General features: G+C 37.7%; 5 protein-coding genes across 6 annotated transcripts in view; 2 read left to right on the top strand and 3 right to left on the bottom strand.

Annotated features, from left to right (window-relative positions):
* Positions 1-56: 56 nt before the first annotated feature.
* On the bottom strand, positions 57-4,454 carry LOC113664211 (mitochondrial substrate carrier family protein S-like). The gene is made up of 8 exons (XM_089204047.1): positions 4,266-4,454; positions 3,469-3,537; positions 3,262-3,321; positions 2,813-2,885; positions 2,641-2,688; positions 1,836-1,975; positions 1,489-1,554; positions 57-1,024 (listed from the first exon to the last, which is right to left on the bottom strand). Exons 1-8 carry the CDS (start codon positions 4,352-4,354, stop codon positions 850-852), a joined length of 720 nt encoding a protein of 239 aa, XP_089060173.1. The 5' UTR covers positions 4,355-4,454; the 3' UTR covers positions 57-849.
* Positions 4,455-5,003: 549 nt separating this feature from the next.
* LOC149047652 (uncharacterized) lies at positions 5,004-7,491 on the bottom strand. The gene is made up of 2 exons (XM_089204037.1): positions 7,044-7,491; positions 5,004-6,692 (listed from the first exon to the last, which is right to left on the bottom strand). The coding sequence occupies exons 1-2, from the start codon at positions 7,339-7,341 to the stop codon at positions 5,401-5,403; spliced, it is 1,590 nt and encodes a 529-aa protein (XP_089060163.1). The 5' UTR covers positions 7,342-7,491; the 3' UTR covers positions 5,004-5,400.
* A 1,448-nt stretch (positions 7,492-8,939) lies between these two features.
* On the bottom strand, positions 8,940-11,988 carry LOC113664207 (acyl-coenzyme A diphosphatase NUDT19). The gene is made up of 6 exons (XM_027179799.2): positions 11,780-11,988; positions 11,307-11,653; positions 10,872-11,031; positions 10,308-10,399; positions 10,087-10,189; positions 8,940-9,528 (listed from the first exon to the last, which is right to left on the bottom strand). The coding sequence occupies exons 1-6, from the start codon at positions 11,906-11,908 to the stop codon at positions 9,250-9,252; spliced, it is 1,110 nt and encodes a 369-aa protein (XP_027035600.2). The 5' UTR covers positions 11,909-11,988; the 3' UTR covers positions 8,940-9,249.
* Positions 11,989-11,996: 8 nt separating this feature from the next.
* On the top strand, positions 11,997-13,141 carry LOC113664210 (small ribosomal subunit protein mS33). The gene is made up of 4 exons (XM_027179801.2): positions 11,997-12,191; positions 12,276-12,411; positions 12,628-12,688; positions 12,881-13,141. The coding sequence occupies exons 1-4, from the start codon at positions 12,112-12,114 to the stop codon at positions 12,910-12,912; spliced, it is 309 nt and encodes a 102-aa protein (XP_027035602.1). The 5' UTR covers positions 11,997-12,111; the 3' UTR covers positions 12,913-13,141.
* A 368-nt stretch (positions 13,142-13,509) lies between these two features.
* The window catches only part of LOC113664208 (uncharacterized), a 35,641-nt gene continuing 34,707 nt past the window's right edge, over positions 13,510-14,443 (top strand). For both annotated transcript variants that reach the window (XM_089204027.1, XM_089204028.1), the window contains exon 1: positions 13,510-14,037. In XM_089204027.1, coding sequence (XP_089060153.1) covers positions 13,863-14,037 — 175 coding nt within the window. In that variant the 5' untranslated portion in view covers positions 13,510-13,862. The remainder of the gene's footprint in view (positions 14,038-14,443) is intronic.

A 14,443-nucleotide genomic window follows, 5' to 3' on the forward strand; every position in this document is an offset into this window, starting at 1 on the left:
GTTTTTGCAAACTTTTCTTCGCTTGGTTTTCCTTTAAAAACCATTCGAACGTTAGATGCTTGAAATTTTTTTATTCGTGATCTTCTTATCATTCACAAGTATATAATTTAGTTTACATATTTACACACCACCAGAAAAATAATTTCCCTAACGTTTTTATACCGTCTTTAAATTGAGAGCCACATAGAAACCTACAGTCCAAGGTCTTTAAATATGACAACAATATCTTTACACCTTATTTGAGATTATTTTCCGTCTACGGACAGCAATTCCTGTGGATTTTGAAACGTGAAGACAACAAGTAGAGAGAAGTGACTGCATTTTGAGCTACCTAAAAGTGAATCCTGAGCGTTTATTGCCCCAAAGATACAAATCGCATCGCGGAATGGAAAAAAATGGAAAATGACGAGGTTAAAAAGTTGACAGCTCGGCAAAAAATCATAAAGAACAAGAAATGAAAAGTAAACTCGAAAGCCGGTGCTTTTTCTAAACGCTTCCCTTGAAGTAACAAAATTTTCATCTCAAGTGAGTGAGGATTCCTTAAACGGGCGGAAATTTACTTCACGCCACCGATTATCAATACGCTTTACAATGAAGTTTACTGAGCAAACCAATCACGGTTTGAGACCAAACAGAAAGAAATATAAAGAACACAAGAGAAATACACTGGGTAATTTCTTTCACCCTGGAAGAGGAAATCTTCACAAAAACTAGAACAGTAAACGATAAAAAAGAGTCAACTTAATTGACTGCATTGGTTAAAAACACCTCCTTAACTTGAAATTACATCGAAATTATTTTATATTTTCTATCATTCATCAATTTTTTCAGATTTATTAAAACTATCCGTTATCCTCTCAATCCCCATTGAGACACTTTTCTTTGGGCCCAGCTCATGGCAATCATAGATGTTCCGTTGGACATAAAACTCCTTATGGAGCCAGGCACGATACCACGATACAGCCCGAAGAATCCACCCTTTTCTTTTATCACCAGTCTCATACGTGCCACAACTGGAAGGTCCCTTCAAATAAAACACACATAGTGAACCTATTACAACTGCAAACAGAAGAAACACCCTATAAAATTCAAATTTATTTGAAAGAAATGAATTGCCCCGAGATAGCGAGCTGGTTTTCGCTGGAGATTCGGTGATACATCACATGACTTAGCGTGCCTTCCGAGTTTTCCATTCATTGTTTTAGTTTGTACTTTACTCTGAGTGATCTCCTTTTTTTTCTTCTTCTTTTTCTTCTCTTTTTTCTTCCAGACCTCCCTAAGTTTTAAATGTCACATCGTTTGTGATTGTGACTGGGCTTTAGAGAGTTTCGGTGACCTTTTTACCTATTATTGTTCGTGAGTTACGTCGACATTGTTAATACCGGCCAAACAAGCAAACAAGAAGTTATGGGAATTAATATCTCCTATTGATCATGGGCACAGAATTAGAAACTTGTCGATTAAACGAAAAAATTCCTTTGTACATACTTGCCGTAGTTTCCTTGTACTTGAGACTTCATGTTCTCCAATGGCCACACAACCCACCAAGCAAAACCACCAAACGTCAAGGTGAAATGAACGGTTGGAACAAAAAACACCCCACGCCCTTTTTCAACATGACTAACTCACTTACAAGCGTTCTCAGAATTGTTTTTTAATTCTTATGAAAAATCAATGTCTACATGTAAAAGCTTTGAAGAAAACATCCCAGTGTAAGAAGTTTTAGTTTCAGTTAACTGTTTTTGTCTTCCATTCATACGGACACAAAAATCACTGAAACTGAAACCTATATGGCAAAGCAACATGGATGCTATAGGAAGATCAACAAAGGATACGTTGCAGCTAAACCTGATGATAGAAATGGTCCTAGGATTGGTCTTTTAAAAAGTTCAGGAAAGTGTCGTCTTCCAGAATCCAAAAGTATAAAGTAAGTACACATCAGTCCCATTGTACGACACCATGTTACACCAAATCCCTAAGGCAAAGATAATTGAATTTAGAGATCCTAAGATCTTAAAGCTAATTCTCCAAACTATAAATGATATATTTCCTGAGAATGTAAAGTTTGTCCCAGCAACATTGTAGGCTTAATCACTTTCTCAATTCTCACTACTATTAGAATCAGCCAAAATTGGAAGGAGATTAACCAATTGATCAAGTGGTTAATATAACAAGGGAGTTAAGTATTATTAACTGAGTTGATAACGTAAATTAGCCACCGTGAAGAGTTTTAAATCTCTAAACTTAAAAAGTTTTCATTAACTTTAAACTCTAATTTTAACTCTAAATTTTAGAAGTTTTAAAACTCATTATGGTGGCCAATTTATGTCATTCACTCAATTGATAATACTTAATCAACCAATTAATTGATCAAACGGAGAGTGAACAAGTCAACCCTTTAAACCCCAAGAGTGACCAGCATCTGATTTCTCCCAACAATATCACCGTGAATCACATGTTAAGGTCATGAGAATAAAGGAAATGATCACGAATGAAAGAAGCTTTTGATTGGTAAACAAATTCTCCTTGATATACAGAAACTTTGGCTTTTGATGGTAGATTTCAGTCCATCATCAAACTTGTTGTCTACTTCATGTTAACATCTACAAGTATAAAAAAAACTAAACCATTCAACCTTACCCTGTAGAGTCCTCTGAACTGCCATGTCTGACCAGTTTGTCTCCGCACCTAAAGTGTTAATTAACATGAATTGTAACTTATTATTCTTGACTGTGAATACTTAAAAAAAATAATGTAACCAAAGAATAACTAATTATTGAATGTTGTAGCTCTGTTGTGGACCGCTCATTACCTTTGCCAGTTCCAGGGGAGTCTCAATTATGGCTCTCGTTGTTGAGGCTGCTGCTCCTGCAATCAACACTCTTCTGCAATATTCAAAGCCAAAAATTTTCTTCTTTTTGTAGTCAGAGTTTATCCCAGTTTCTGTAGCCTTAAGCATTATTTGAAACTCTTCCAGGAAATGATGCTGGTTGACCTCTAGTACTTTCCCAGCAATTTATCAAGTTTCCAAAACAGTCATTTGGCTGGGACTACCCCTATTTAATGTTGTCCTGAGTGTAGAGTGGCAAGTCTAACATAGATCTCCACCACAGCTAGTACTAAAAAATTATCCAACTAAGCTAAAAACCTGGACCACCCAATTTGGAGTGCACCATCCCATCCATTAAATGTAGTTTTAAAGCATGCACATCTCCTAGAAACTAGCAGCCCGTAGCTTACCAAAAAATTGACTCTACTCACATTTGTAATCCACCAGTAAAGGGGATTTCTCTTCTTCCAAATCCATTGAAATATGTGTAGCTTTGAGGAAAAGTGAAAAAGTAACAATTAACTTAGAAGTGAAACCCTAACCCTAACCCTAACCTTAACCCTAAGCATATGAAATGAAAGTTGAAAATAAAGTAACTCAACCTTCAAAAATCATTTAATATGCCATGTTGTACTCACAGGGCTTCAAAAACAGCAAACTGGCTTGATCTATAAATTCCAGATCCCCAAAGAGGTGGAATACATCCTCTGAAAGTTTTTAAAACAACCAGTGGGTTATTACCAGTTTCTCTCTTCAACACATGCTGGACCAATAAGTTAGCAGTTTGAAAAAACTGCTACTTCAAACAACAGAGATTATGCTGGATGTGATACAGGGAAAAAGGACAAGCCAACTATTAGCAACTATTAGAGTAGCACACCATGAATGTAAACTGCATCTCCATCACTGGATACTCAAATAACATACCAATCCCTTTTGAACAAATGACCATTTAATGATTAATAGCTTTAAACTAAATTCTCAAAATAATTGCTGATGGGGTATAGTTTTTGTATCCTGCACAAGAAAAATGGCCATGAATATGGAAGCAATCTTTGTAGTTAATTGGACACTAATTAAGCAGTGGTGAAAATAATGCCTGAAAAAGATTCAGGGATTCCATGCACGCCTGAATTTTTCAGGCATTATTTTCAGTACTGCTTGAGTAGTGTCCACAACTGCAAAGATTGCTTCTATATTCATTTATTTATCTGCAGTTCACATATATGATTTCCAAATATTTACAGTCAAGACATTTTAGCCATGTAGGGGCAACTTTCTTGCTTACAAACCAGGACACTGACATGAGCTATGCTTTTATTGAAGGGAGCTAACTATTTCTGCTTTTGTTTATCTATAACTGGCCATCAAATGATCCATAGTACTCTTTCAATTGATCAATAACAACACAAGAAAGGATTTGTACATAATATACCTATAGAGCCCTCTGATTCCCTGTGTCTTGACTGTCTTTGCAAATGATCTGAACATTCCTTCTGTTTCGAATCCACGTTGTGCTTGCATCTTTGTCTTGATTGTATCAAATGGATGCCCCACTGCCACACTTGTAGTTCCATAGAGGACGCCAACTAATTAAAAAAAATTTTTTTTTCAATACATTTTCCAAAATAATGTACCAATGTCATAATCATCACAGGCAACTTATAAATGTTTAACCATTTTTTTTACATCTATCCATCAAAATGATTGTTTAAACTAAAACTATATAGGTTAATTAGCTGATCAGGACAGCACAATAGTCCTTTTTACAGTTCCCGGCGCCATATTAGATTAGTAGCCGCGCAAACACGATAGCAAGGCTGCCGGTGACCCGCGTATTACAAAAACAGTAAATACAGCTGATCGGAGAAGTCTTTCGTGGTTCAATCGCTTCTAAAATGGTGCTAGTTTGCAAGGATATGCAGATTACAACGCTAGAAGATATCCAGAAGTTAAAAGTGAAGGATTTAAGGGAAATTTTGCGTTCTAATTCGGAAGCGACGGGCGGAATAAAAGCAGATTTGATTTTAAAAGTCTACGCGATACTCATGCGACACGTGCTACGACCGGGTGAGTATCAGCGGCAAAGTAGCGATAATACTGCTCAGGATCACCAGAATACAACGGAAAATAGTGGTGACTTCAAGTACGATGAAACTTTAAGACAAATCTCTGCTCTCGGATGGTCCACTGATTTACGTCAGCTTCCCGAACTAAATTTTATTCAGCTTTACGATTACCTGGTTGTGTCAACGCGCAAGTACCGCCACATTGTGCTCAAGGGAACAAATTACTAGCATGCACTGTGTAAAAATACATGTACAATTTCATTTTTAAATGAAATAAAGTGGGAATTTTTGGTTCCATGATAACTTACTATATGGAATCCCAATAGTTATTAATATGCATTGACATGCAAGTGGTATTATTTGGAATACAAAATTAATGGAACCCAAGGGGCTGATTACAGGAAGCAGGCTTAGACTGATAGCTGGGCTTCTGCCACAATTTTAAAATGCAAAAAAAGTAAACATTTCTACCTAATAATAAATAGACAGCAAAAACTAGAATCAAAGATTGGCCGGTGGTAGTAAAGGGGGTAAAAAGTTTGTCAGAAGGCCACAGACAGTTGAAATTTGTGTTGCATAGGGGCTCAATGTATTAGGTAAGGTACCATCTAAAATGTGGTAGGTCTTAATGCGGCCAATTGCACGCTCCACGTGAATGCGCACTGAAGCAATGCTCATAGTCTCTTCAGTTTCAGCTGCTGTCATTTGATCACGGCCAGCCAAAAATGGTGGCATGTTTACTGTAACGCCAGCAGGTACAATTGCAGAAATGTCAAATCCGCGATCAACCATGACATTATCACCCACTTGCAACAAATCTAATACACCACTCTCTCTTGTTATTTGCTTGTCAGACACACGCCCACCCCAGAGATCTGACAAAAAAGTGACCTGTCCATTTGGGGTTACCCCAACTAGCAACTTCCAAGTATTATGGTGTTTATAATCTGACCATGTCTCTGACTGAGCCAGCATAGCAGATGGTCGCTGAATGAATAGCTCAGTACAGTCTAAAATTATCCTGGTTGTGGCATACTGGGCAAACTCCTTAGGCATGTTTTTGCGAACAAGCTCCTGTGTGGGAAATGGAAACAGGTCCTTGAGCTCATGATAGAGCAAATTTATCCAGGTGATGCAGATCCTGGAAACCAGGCTGGCACTGATGCCAAATCTGTCGGCAAGGTCCTGTACAAATAGACCAGCTTTCAGTCTCATGAGCACCAGTAGGAACTCATCCAGAAAAGTAAGCTTCCTTGATGGTCCAGGTTTACTCTTGTTATCATCAAGTTGATAAGGCTGGCTTTCCTTTACTAGATTTTCACCCTTCCAGTACTGCATTTTGGAAAGCTTTGGCTCAATGTATTTGTAGAAGCTTATTAATGCCTCATAACTTGGGAATCCGGTGTAAAATAAAACAGCAGCATTGTCATCTTTAATTTTGTCAATGGAAAATTGACGTTCCAATAACACAGCATTTTCCTTTTCTGCTTCACTGAGTTTTTCCTGGCAGTCAGCTAGCTGAGTTTCAAGTAATTCAATTCTCCTTTGCAGTTCAAGGACACAATCAGGCTCTGTTTGAGGGGACTCACACTCCACTTCAGCTGCATTTTCATCACACTCTGAAAATGAATGAGCAGCATCAGTTGACGCATCAATAGAAGGAAATACTGAGCAGGATCCAAACTGCAATGCTGATGCTGCTACTCCAACAGTTGACTCATCCATCTTTCTTTCCTTTGGTGCCTTTCTTTGGTTTGATTGCTTTGTCCAGCTAAATATACATGGCTCTGCACCTTGTAAATAAATAAATAAATAAAACTTATTAAATGTGACAGTAATCATTTCAGATTTATTTATTGTGAGTTAATCTGCAATTAAATTGATTGCTTTTGTGAAGTCCAGCAATATTAATAAGCATACATTAAATATTCTATCATTCAGTAACAAAAATCACAAGACATGAAACACTTTAAATCATAAAGTTTACAATAAAACAACAATCGTCGAATAAAACAACCAAAATCTTTGATTTGGGAAAAATTAAACGAATCCTTGTTTCTAAAGACCAAAATATCTTTGAATTTTGAGTTTTTCATAGCTCAAATCATAAACGCACACAACAAAAGCTCGACAATATCACAAACCTGTCTTCAAATTCCAGCGACCAGAAAGTTTTTTCGAGATATCTTCTGCCCGAAAATGCTCATGACAGAGGACAGTGGCGGTGGAAACAACAAAGCCGTCCTGTCCGTGTCGTCGCTTGATAAGTGAACACCACCGATTCCTTCGCTGAGCGTCCTTGGGAAACTCGAAGAAATGATAACTTGTACGAGTACCGTTTACATTATAGGCGCTATTATTGCAGTCAAAGGCTGCACAATACTTTCCTCTTCTCTTTCGAGGGGCGGAGGATGTTTCCCCGACGCTTAAGCTTTCATTCATCCCACCAAAGACTCGACAAACCAACGAAACGCTTGAAAACACCAACAAACTCTTATGCGACGCCCGAATCGGGTCACCGGCAGCCTCGCTATCGTGTTTGCGCGGTTACTAATCCAATATGGCGCCAGGAACTGTAAAAAGGACTATTGTTTTGATCTGGAAAGTCTCTGGTTACTTTATGTATGCTAACATAAGAAGTCGACTTGCAGCAAGTGGGAGCTAAGGCCAAGTACACACGGTATAAGAGGCAACGTAATTTCTCGTGTAATTTAATTATTTGCAGTTAACAAGCCGGAGAAAATTTTCAAAGACAACAAAATGGCACGAGCCCATAAATTGGGCAAGTGCAATTTGTAGCCTTTGAAAAATTTACAAATCCTCATTAACACCAAATTGCAGGAGAAATCATGTTGTTACTTGCACATTTACGTGAAAAACGCATCACTGAAAGTCAAGACGGACGAAATTTTGGCAGCGCGTGCTATTTGTAATTTGCACATGAGCTACAACTTTGGACCCGTATTACATGAATATGCACTCGTTTACGGCCAATCACGCGAGCGTAATTTTTTTTCATGTATACCGTTAAATTCCGGTTATAAGCCCTCCCACTTATAAGCCCCCCTGGTTATAGGCTCATCTACCGGTACTTGGAAACAAAAATATTCATCCGGTTATGGGCCCCCCCCCCCGGATATTAGCCCCCTCTACTTTTCCTTGTTTTCTTAATATAAAGTAGTACTTTTGCAGAACCCTGTACTACTTCGAACACAAAATTTGCACTTGTATACTGAAGGCAAACTGACTGCATCAGACAGGGGAGTTCTTCTGACCAAGTGGGTGGGTAAAGTGTGGCAGGAAGTGACTTAGAACAAAGATGTCAACGTAAGAAGCTTCAAGAAATGCGGAATTTCTTTGGATCTTAATTGATAGGAAAATAATGAAATTAACATCGAAGGGATTTCCGACTACAAGATGCAAGATGCCTTCACTTGATGAAGTCCTTGAAGATGATGTAGAGTTTCATCTCGAGAGTAATGACTCAGACAATGACGTTTATGATGATGATGGCGCCGAGTTCGAAGCATAAAGCCAGATCACTCTCGGTAAACTAAGATGACGTCAAATTAACTGAGAGAATTAAAGGCAGGAAGCCTCGCCGCCGTGAACTGGACATTAGAATTTTTAACTTCCGGTTTGTTGCGTTCCGGTTACGTTCACGTTCTTAAGTTTTGATTTTGTTTCAAAAATTTAAATGCCTTCGATATACCATGAGGCTTGTAAGTTTAGTTAAAAATTAGTATATTAAAAAGGTATTTTCATCAACACTGCCGTGGCTCATTTCGAAACGTTTTTTTTTAATATATAATATATACATACTTAGAGATTTTACGCCGTTAGTTAACGGCCGTGACATTGTAGGGAGAAATAAGATGCTAGTCACTTTTAAGGGTTTAAGGGTTAAGGCCTCATACTTTCGCGCAGGCGAAGAAATGCTTATGTTCTTTGTCCGCAAAGGCAGAAGGAATTCGAAATCCTAAAGTCAGCGTTATATCATGGCGCAAAAGATCTCTTACATCCATTTCAGTGGTACGTCCTGGTATAAAATTAACCGTTTTAGTGGCAGGGGAAGAACAAAGGTTAATTACCTTCGATTTCATTTGAATGTCAGGTAGAACACATTCTTGGATGTGTCGGAGTCTTTGGTACCATGCGTCGACGTGTTTCAGTGTGTAACCTTTGAAAGGGTTTTGCGCAAAGATTTCCGAGTAAATTTTGCGGGCAAATTCATTTTTTTTCTCCTTTAAGCGGTTCTTAGACTCTCCTTATCTAATGCCGTTTAATCCTGCTGAACTCAATATCAAAATTCTACTGCTCGATCTTTTTGAGACTAGAAATCCAAAGTGTTCAGAGATGTGACTCAACTGAGTCTCCAGCAAGTTCATTAATCCTTTCAAAATCCATCACTGGTAAGCACTGTCCATGAGGAAGTTGCACATTAATCATCATGTTGAATGGAACACCGGACTCAAGGCACAATCGATTTAAATCTGTTCCCTTTGCATTTAACTGCGCTAGTGTCTCTGATTGATTAAAAAGTGAAATTTGTCCTGTTGTACTTTTGGTTAATTCTTCCATGACTCTCTTTTTGAAAGATGGATAAAGATCATCATGTGGAAATACAACCTGAAATGGTAAAATAATCCGTTTGAAAGTGATCAAATTTATTTTTATCTAGTTAAATTACTGTGCATCACCAGCGAGAAAGTAAAATTTGGTTCCAGACAGGAATGATGCTCAAAATGTCAGTTTTTTAATCAAACTTATCACCTTAAGTAGTTGATGAACAACGGAAAAGGTAATTCAAATGAACTTTGACTTAGACTGGGGTTTTAGACAATCAACGAACTTTGAAATTTTGGTACAAGTGGGTTGCTTGAAGTTTTTCAGCATTAGCTTCGTGATACTGTTCCCAAAAAACAAACCTGGGATAGTATGCATGAACAAAGTGATGCAGATCCACCTGAACAAACTTTGTTTTGAAACGATGCACATTTTTTTACACATATTCCCAAACGAATCCAACTATACATTTGAGTAGATAGACACATTTAAAAAGTGCAATGCGCAAATCTTCAGGCCATTAAACCTCATACTTGGAGCTGGTTTAATGTAGGTACCACCTGGCACTCAAAAATATGATTTTCTTTAGTTTAATTAAAAAGGAAAACAGATTTCCCTCACCAGAGTGCCGTCAACACACTGCGTCATGATAGGAAGCCATTGTTCACATCCATCTGAAGCACGGTTTTGCTGAAAAGATTGAAAGTCCTCCCACTTTGGAAATCTGCATAAAGTCATTTTGTGTTTGGTTTGAGTTATTTGCTGATGGTCATGAAGTTGATGATGGGGTCAATTTAAAAGGCCACTGAAAGATCAATATTTTTCTGACAAACTATGCTTACCGACAAAACCTTAACAGCTCATAAACTTGAGGGAATCCAATCTTAATCTTGCGTGCCCTAAACTTTGCAGCAGCTTCAGCTGGAATCGTCCACTGTTAAAAAAATATATAATGTTTGCTAAAAACATTAAGAAAAATAACAACATCATGTCAACATTTTATCTTGAGCTTTCAATGGTAATGTAAAGAGATAAGGCACCTTAAACACCACATTTTCAGTGCATCATCTCTGAGCATTTATTTTGCTTGCAGATTTTGACCAACAAACATCCTAGTGGGTGTATCCTATGCAAGACTTAATCATATCATCATCATTGCCTCTTAATTATTATCAGTCTTTTATCTTCATTCAATTTTTTTCTTTGTTCTGCTTTTTTGATCACCCTGAGTCAGAGTAGTTTTGTGGTTTCACAGTTGTATGTGAAGACAACACACTATGATCCTTTTACAAGGTCAAGAGTTCTTATAAAAACAGAAAATTTCAAGACGTTTAAGTAAGGAGACAATTCAATCATATCAATTTGTGTGTGGAAAGGTTGGCAGAAAGGTCTCATGTGTAAATCACCTTTGAGTGAGTCATCTCCTTGTCATCATGGAGTGCTAATGGTTCCTCATCAAGAAAGGCAATATAGAACATTGTGTCATATCGTCGAGGTAAATGAGCAGGTGTCAGCCAGTTTGACCACTCACTCAGGGCCCACACATCAGGAACACATTTAAATTTCCTGATGGGATTAATAGATAAAAGAGTGATAATTTAGGAAAAAAGAGAACCTAAACATTTTAAGGAGAAGAGAGATAGAGATAAGAGAATTTAAAGAAATTAAGCAGAGAGAGAGACAAATGGGAAAATCTTGGAAGGGGAAAAACTTCCAACAGTGGTCCTAAGCATGAAACCAGTTCAAACTTGGAGGAATTTACCCATTTAAATCTCGCCAGAAATTTACAAGAAATTTTAACTTGAAACATTTATGCAGTTTCATTTCTTCACAACCCTCACCTGCACATAGTGAAAAACATGGAGGCATCTGCATGCACTTCTTTCCTCCAATTCCGAACGTTATCTATTTCAAGATTTTCGTATTGTTTATCAGAAGAGAAGCTCTTTAATAAAAGAACGCCAGACTCTTCAAATGTCTCTCGGATGGCACAAATTCTTAACGCGATATCACTTGGTAAACCTTTAGGTCCAGATGTCTTCACCACAGGTGGGCGTGGTCCTTGAATATCAACAAGGGATGTGAAGTTTGTGCCAAACTTAGTGAAGGACTCTTTAAATAGTTCCATCCAGTCATTAGAAAAGTCAGCTTTGTCGATTATACCACCAGGGAAAACATACATACTTGGCTTTAGATGAAGGAGAAGAAAAAATGAGTTTAGAGAAGCATAAATTCAGCTTATAGTAGATACAACTGAGACAAAAATTAGCACGAGTTACAGGGGCTACAGGGGTTATACCCTGTACAAGCTTACCATAAATGCACTTTTAGCGGCTCTTTCCAGTAACAAGACCCTCCAGTCAAAGGCGCTCTTAAGTTGTCTGTTTCTAGCAGCTAAAATTAATGTGGCCGAATTTCGTATTAAAGGTCTAGCTGCACTCATTTTGTTTGTACGTTCCTCTAATCGTCACCCGTTATTACGACCTCTTCGGCGGACATATTGAATTTGTTGACCAGGCTACTAAGCTCTCGATCCAGGTTCGCTCTTCCAAAAACATGGCGGCCTTCTAGAATGAGTATGGCACCCTCGATCGCTCGTTGCAGGAGAATATTTTTACGAGATTTGCCTCTGAATTTTAAATCAATATGAGTGTGAAATACGTAAGAAAAATGGCTCTATTGAGAGCTAGGATTTTTGGTGAATTGACTCGTCAAGTAACTCCAAAGTAAGTTAAGTTTGTCCCAACATACTTTTGCATCGTTTGCATTTGAAAGAGGCTGAAATACAACCGTTGCTTTTTTCTGTTTAGATCCTACAAAATTGTGGAACATTTTGCCCAGAAGCCCTTGGCAGATAGCCTTACTACTTATTATCCCCCTATAAAGAAGTTCCAAAGTCTCCTTTTTAGACTCAGACATTATGGATTTTATAGCGATCAATATCTGGTAAGTTTAAAATCAAGATCTACCCTTCCTTGTGAAGATTATTTACAGCATCATGAATAGTGAACTTCAATGGAAAATGTTCTAAATATTTGTCATTATTGAGGCCGATGGAGGGAGATAGTTGAGGTGGTGCTAAAATCCTACAAGAGAAATTCGCTTTTGTCTGATCAAAAAGCCAGCTAGATTTGAAGATCGTGTTTATTGATATTTTGCTAGAATTTCCAAGAAGAAATGGCAGCAAAACGAAAAGCAAGAGGGAAAGGTCCTCCTAAAAAGGGTGAGTAGTACTTCTAGTGGATTCAAAAAATAAATGCATCAAGTTTCTCTTGACACCTCTCACTTTGTATTTATGTTTGGTGGAATTTTTAAGTAATGACCATTAACTGAAATGCGTTTTGGCTTCAGCTCAATTTTATACATGTTATCATAACCGGCATTTTTTTTTTGTCATTGCTTTTGATGTTTGCAGGTGAAGGCAAAAGGGCAAAAAAGAAGAGATAACGAAACCCCTCAAGTTCTTTTACAAGTGCTGTATGCTAATCTATCAGTGCTTACGACTAAGTGAGATTTGATCTGCCTGGAATGCCATCCATTGTCTGGAAATATCCCTGAAGTCATGATATTTAGTCATCAAACATGATCAGCGCGAAGGATGTTTAACTAAAGTGGTTTTTTCTTTTCTCTTTTAAAAAGCTGTATTGTAATAGGAGAATAAAAACTTGTTACTTTAGAGTGAAATGTCTTATGTTTTATGAGTGTGCTTTCAGTTGCTGTTGTCGGTTTTTTGTTTGTTTATGTGAATGTTGGTTTATGGCAAGCTTGCTACTGTATTTATTAAAAGTGAACATTGACAAGCCTTGAGAAAAAAAAAATAAACCACTGTTTTCCATTCCCTGTTGGGATGATGTATATCAGAAAGGTCCTGAAAAAAAAACTATTCAAAATTTGATCTCTATCGTCCTTTGTTTGATTATTATTAATTATAATTATTTTAATTTCAACTTCGGATGGCGACTTATCTCCCTTCCCCTCCCTAGACAGGATTGTCTCAGTCTACCGCTGCCCATCGACGCTTGTTAGCGATCCCTTAGAGACAAATTGGTCATTTTGAAGGGTAAAATGGATTGATAAGCTGTATTCTGGCATAAAACAGTACTGGATCGTGAAGATCAAGAAATTTGTATTGTAATGATATTTGAAAAACCCGCGCAGCGCATTGGATAGTTGATGCTCACTTGACACTCCGCGGATGAATATTTCATTTTGTTGACAACTACTTGGCGTTGTTTCGCCGCGATCTTCAGCTGTTTAGCTAGAAGATTTTGAAAACAACTTCTCTCTCACACAAGTACATGGCAGCAAATCGATGACTTCTGTGTCGAAAAGAGATAACCAACCGCTTGATTCTTGACAGCCCCTTGGCAACGTGCTCTGTTTCGGCGTCGCTTTCCATGAAAACTCTGGAAAGTATGGATTCTACTCCAAAGTCATCTAAAGGTCTCAAGCTACCATCTCCTAATGGACAAAACCCAAAAATGACCGTGAATAGTGGAAGAAGTTACACCAGGCATGACAAACAAGAGGAAGCGGTGGGTGAGATGGACGTGGTTAGTGCATATGTACCAGGTGAGGGGCTCTTTTATGCACCATGTAGTAAAAGATTTGTATTTACTTTACATCTCAACTTGTGTGTTTTTACTTATTATCCACCCGTTTATAAGTAATCACGAGAAGTGTTCACTATCATACTGTGTATTATTTTGCTATGAAGTCTTCGGCTGCGCATGGAATAAGCACAGCGGCGAACACTATTTTCCTGTGATATAATTGTCCTACATTTGTACTTTGAGTTAAGTTATTATTTAAGTGAAGCTAAGGGATTTTTCTTAGTGAGAATGTCGTAGAAGATAAATCATCAAGAGTCGATCAAACGTGGTTAAGTGGTCGCCTAGATATTGAAAATTCCTTTTTAAAACTACCAGTCCGTTTTTTCTCAGCTTACTAATTACTGCTGTTGATTTTTATAGTGGCT

The sequence above is a fragment of the Pocillopora damicornis genome, chromosome 4, assembly GCF_964200805.1.
Source record: "Pocillopora damicornis chromosome 4, jaPocDami1.2, whole genome shotgun sequence".
Classification (NCBI taxonomy): domain Eukaryota; kingdom Metazoa; phylum Cnidaria; class Anthozoa; order Scleractinia; family Pocilloporidae; genus Pocillopora; species Pocillopora damicornis.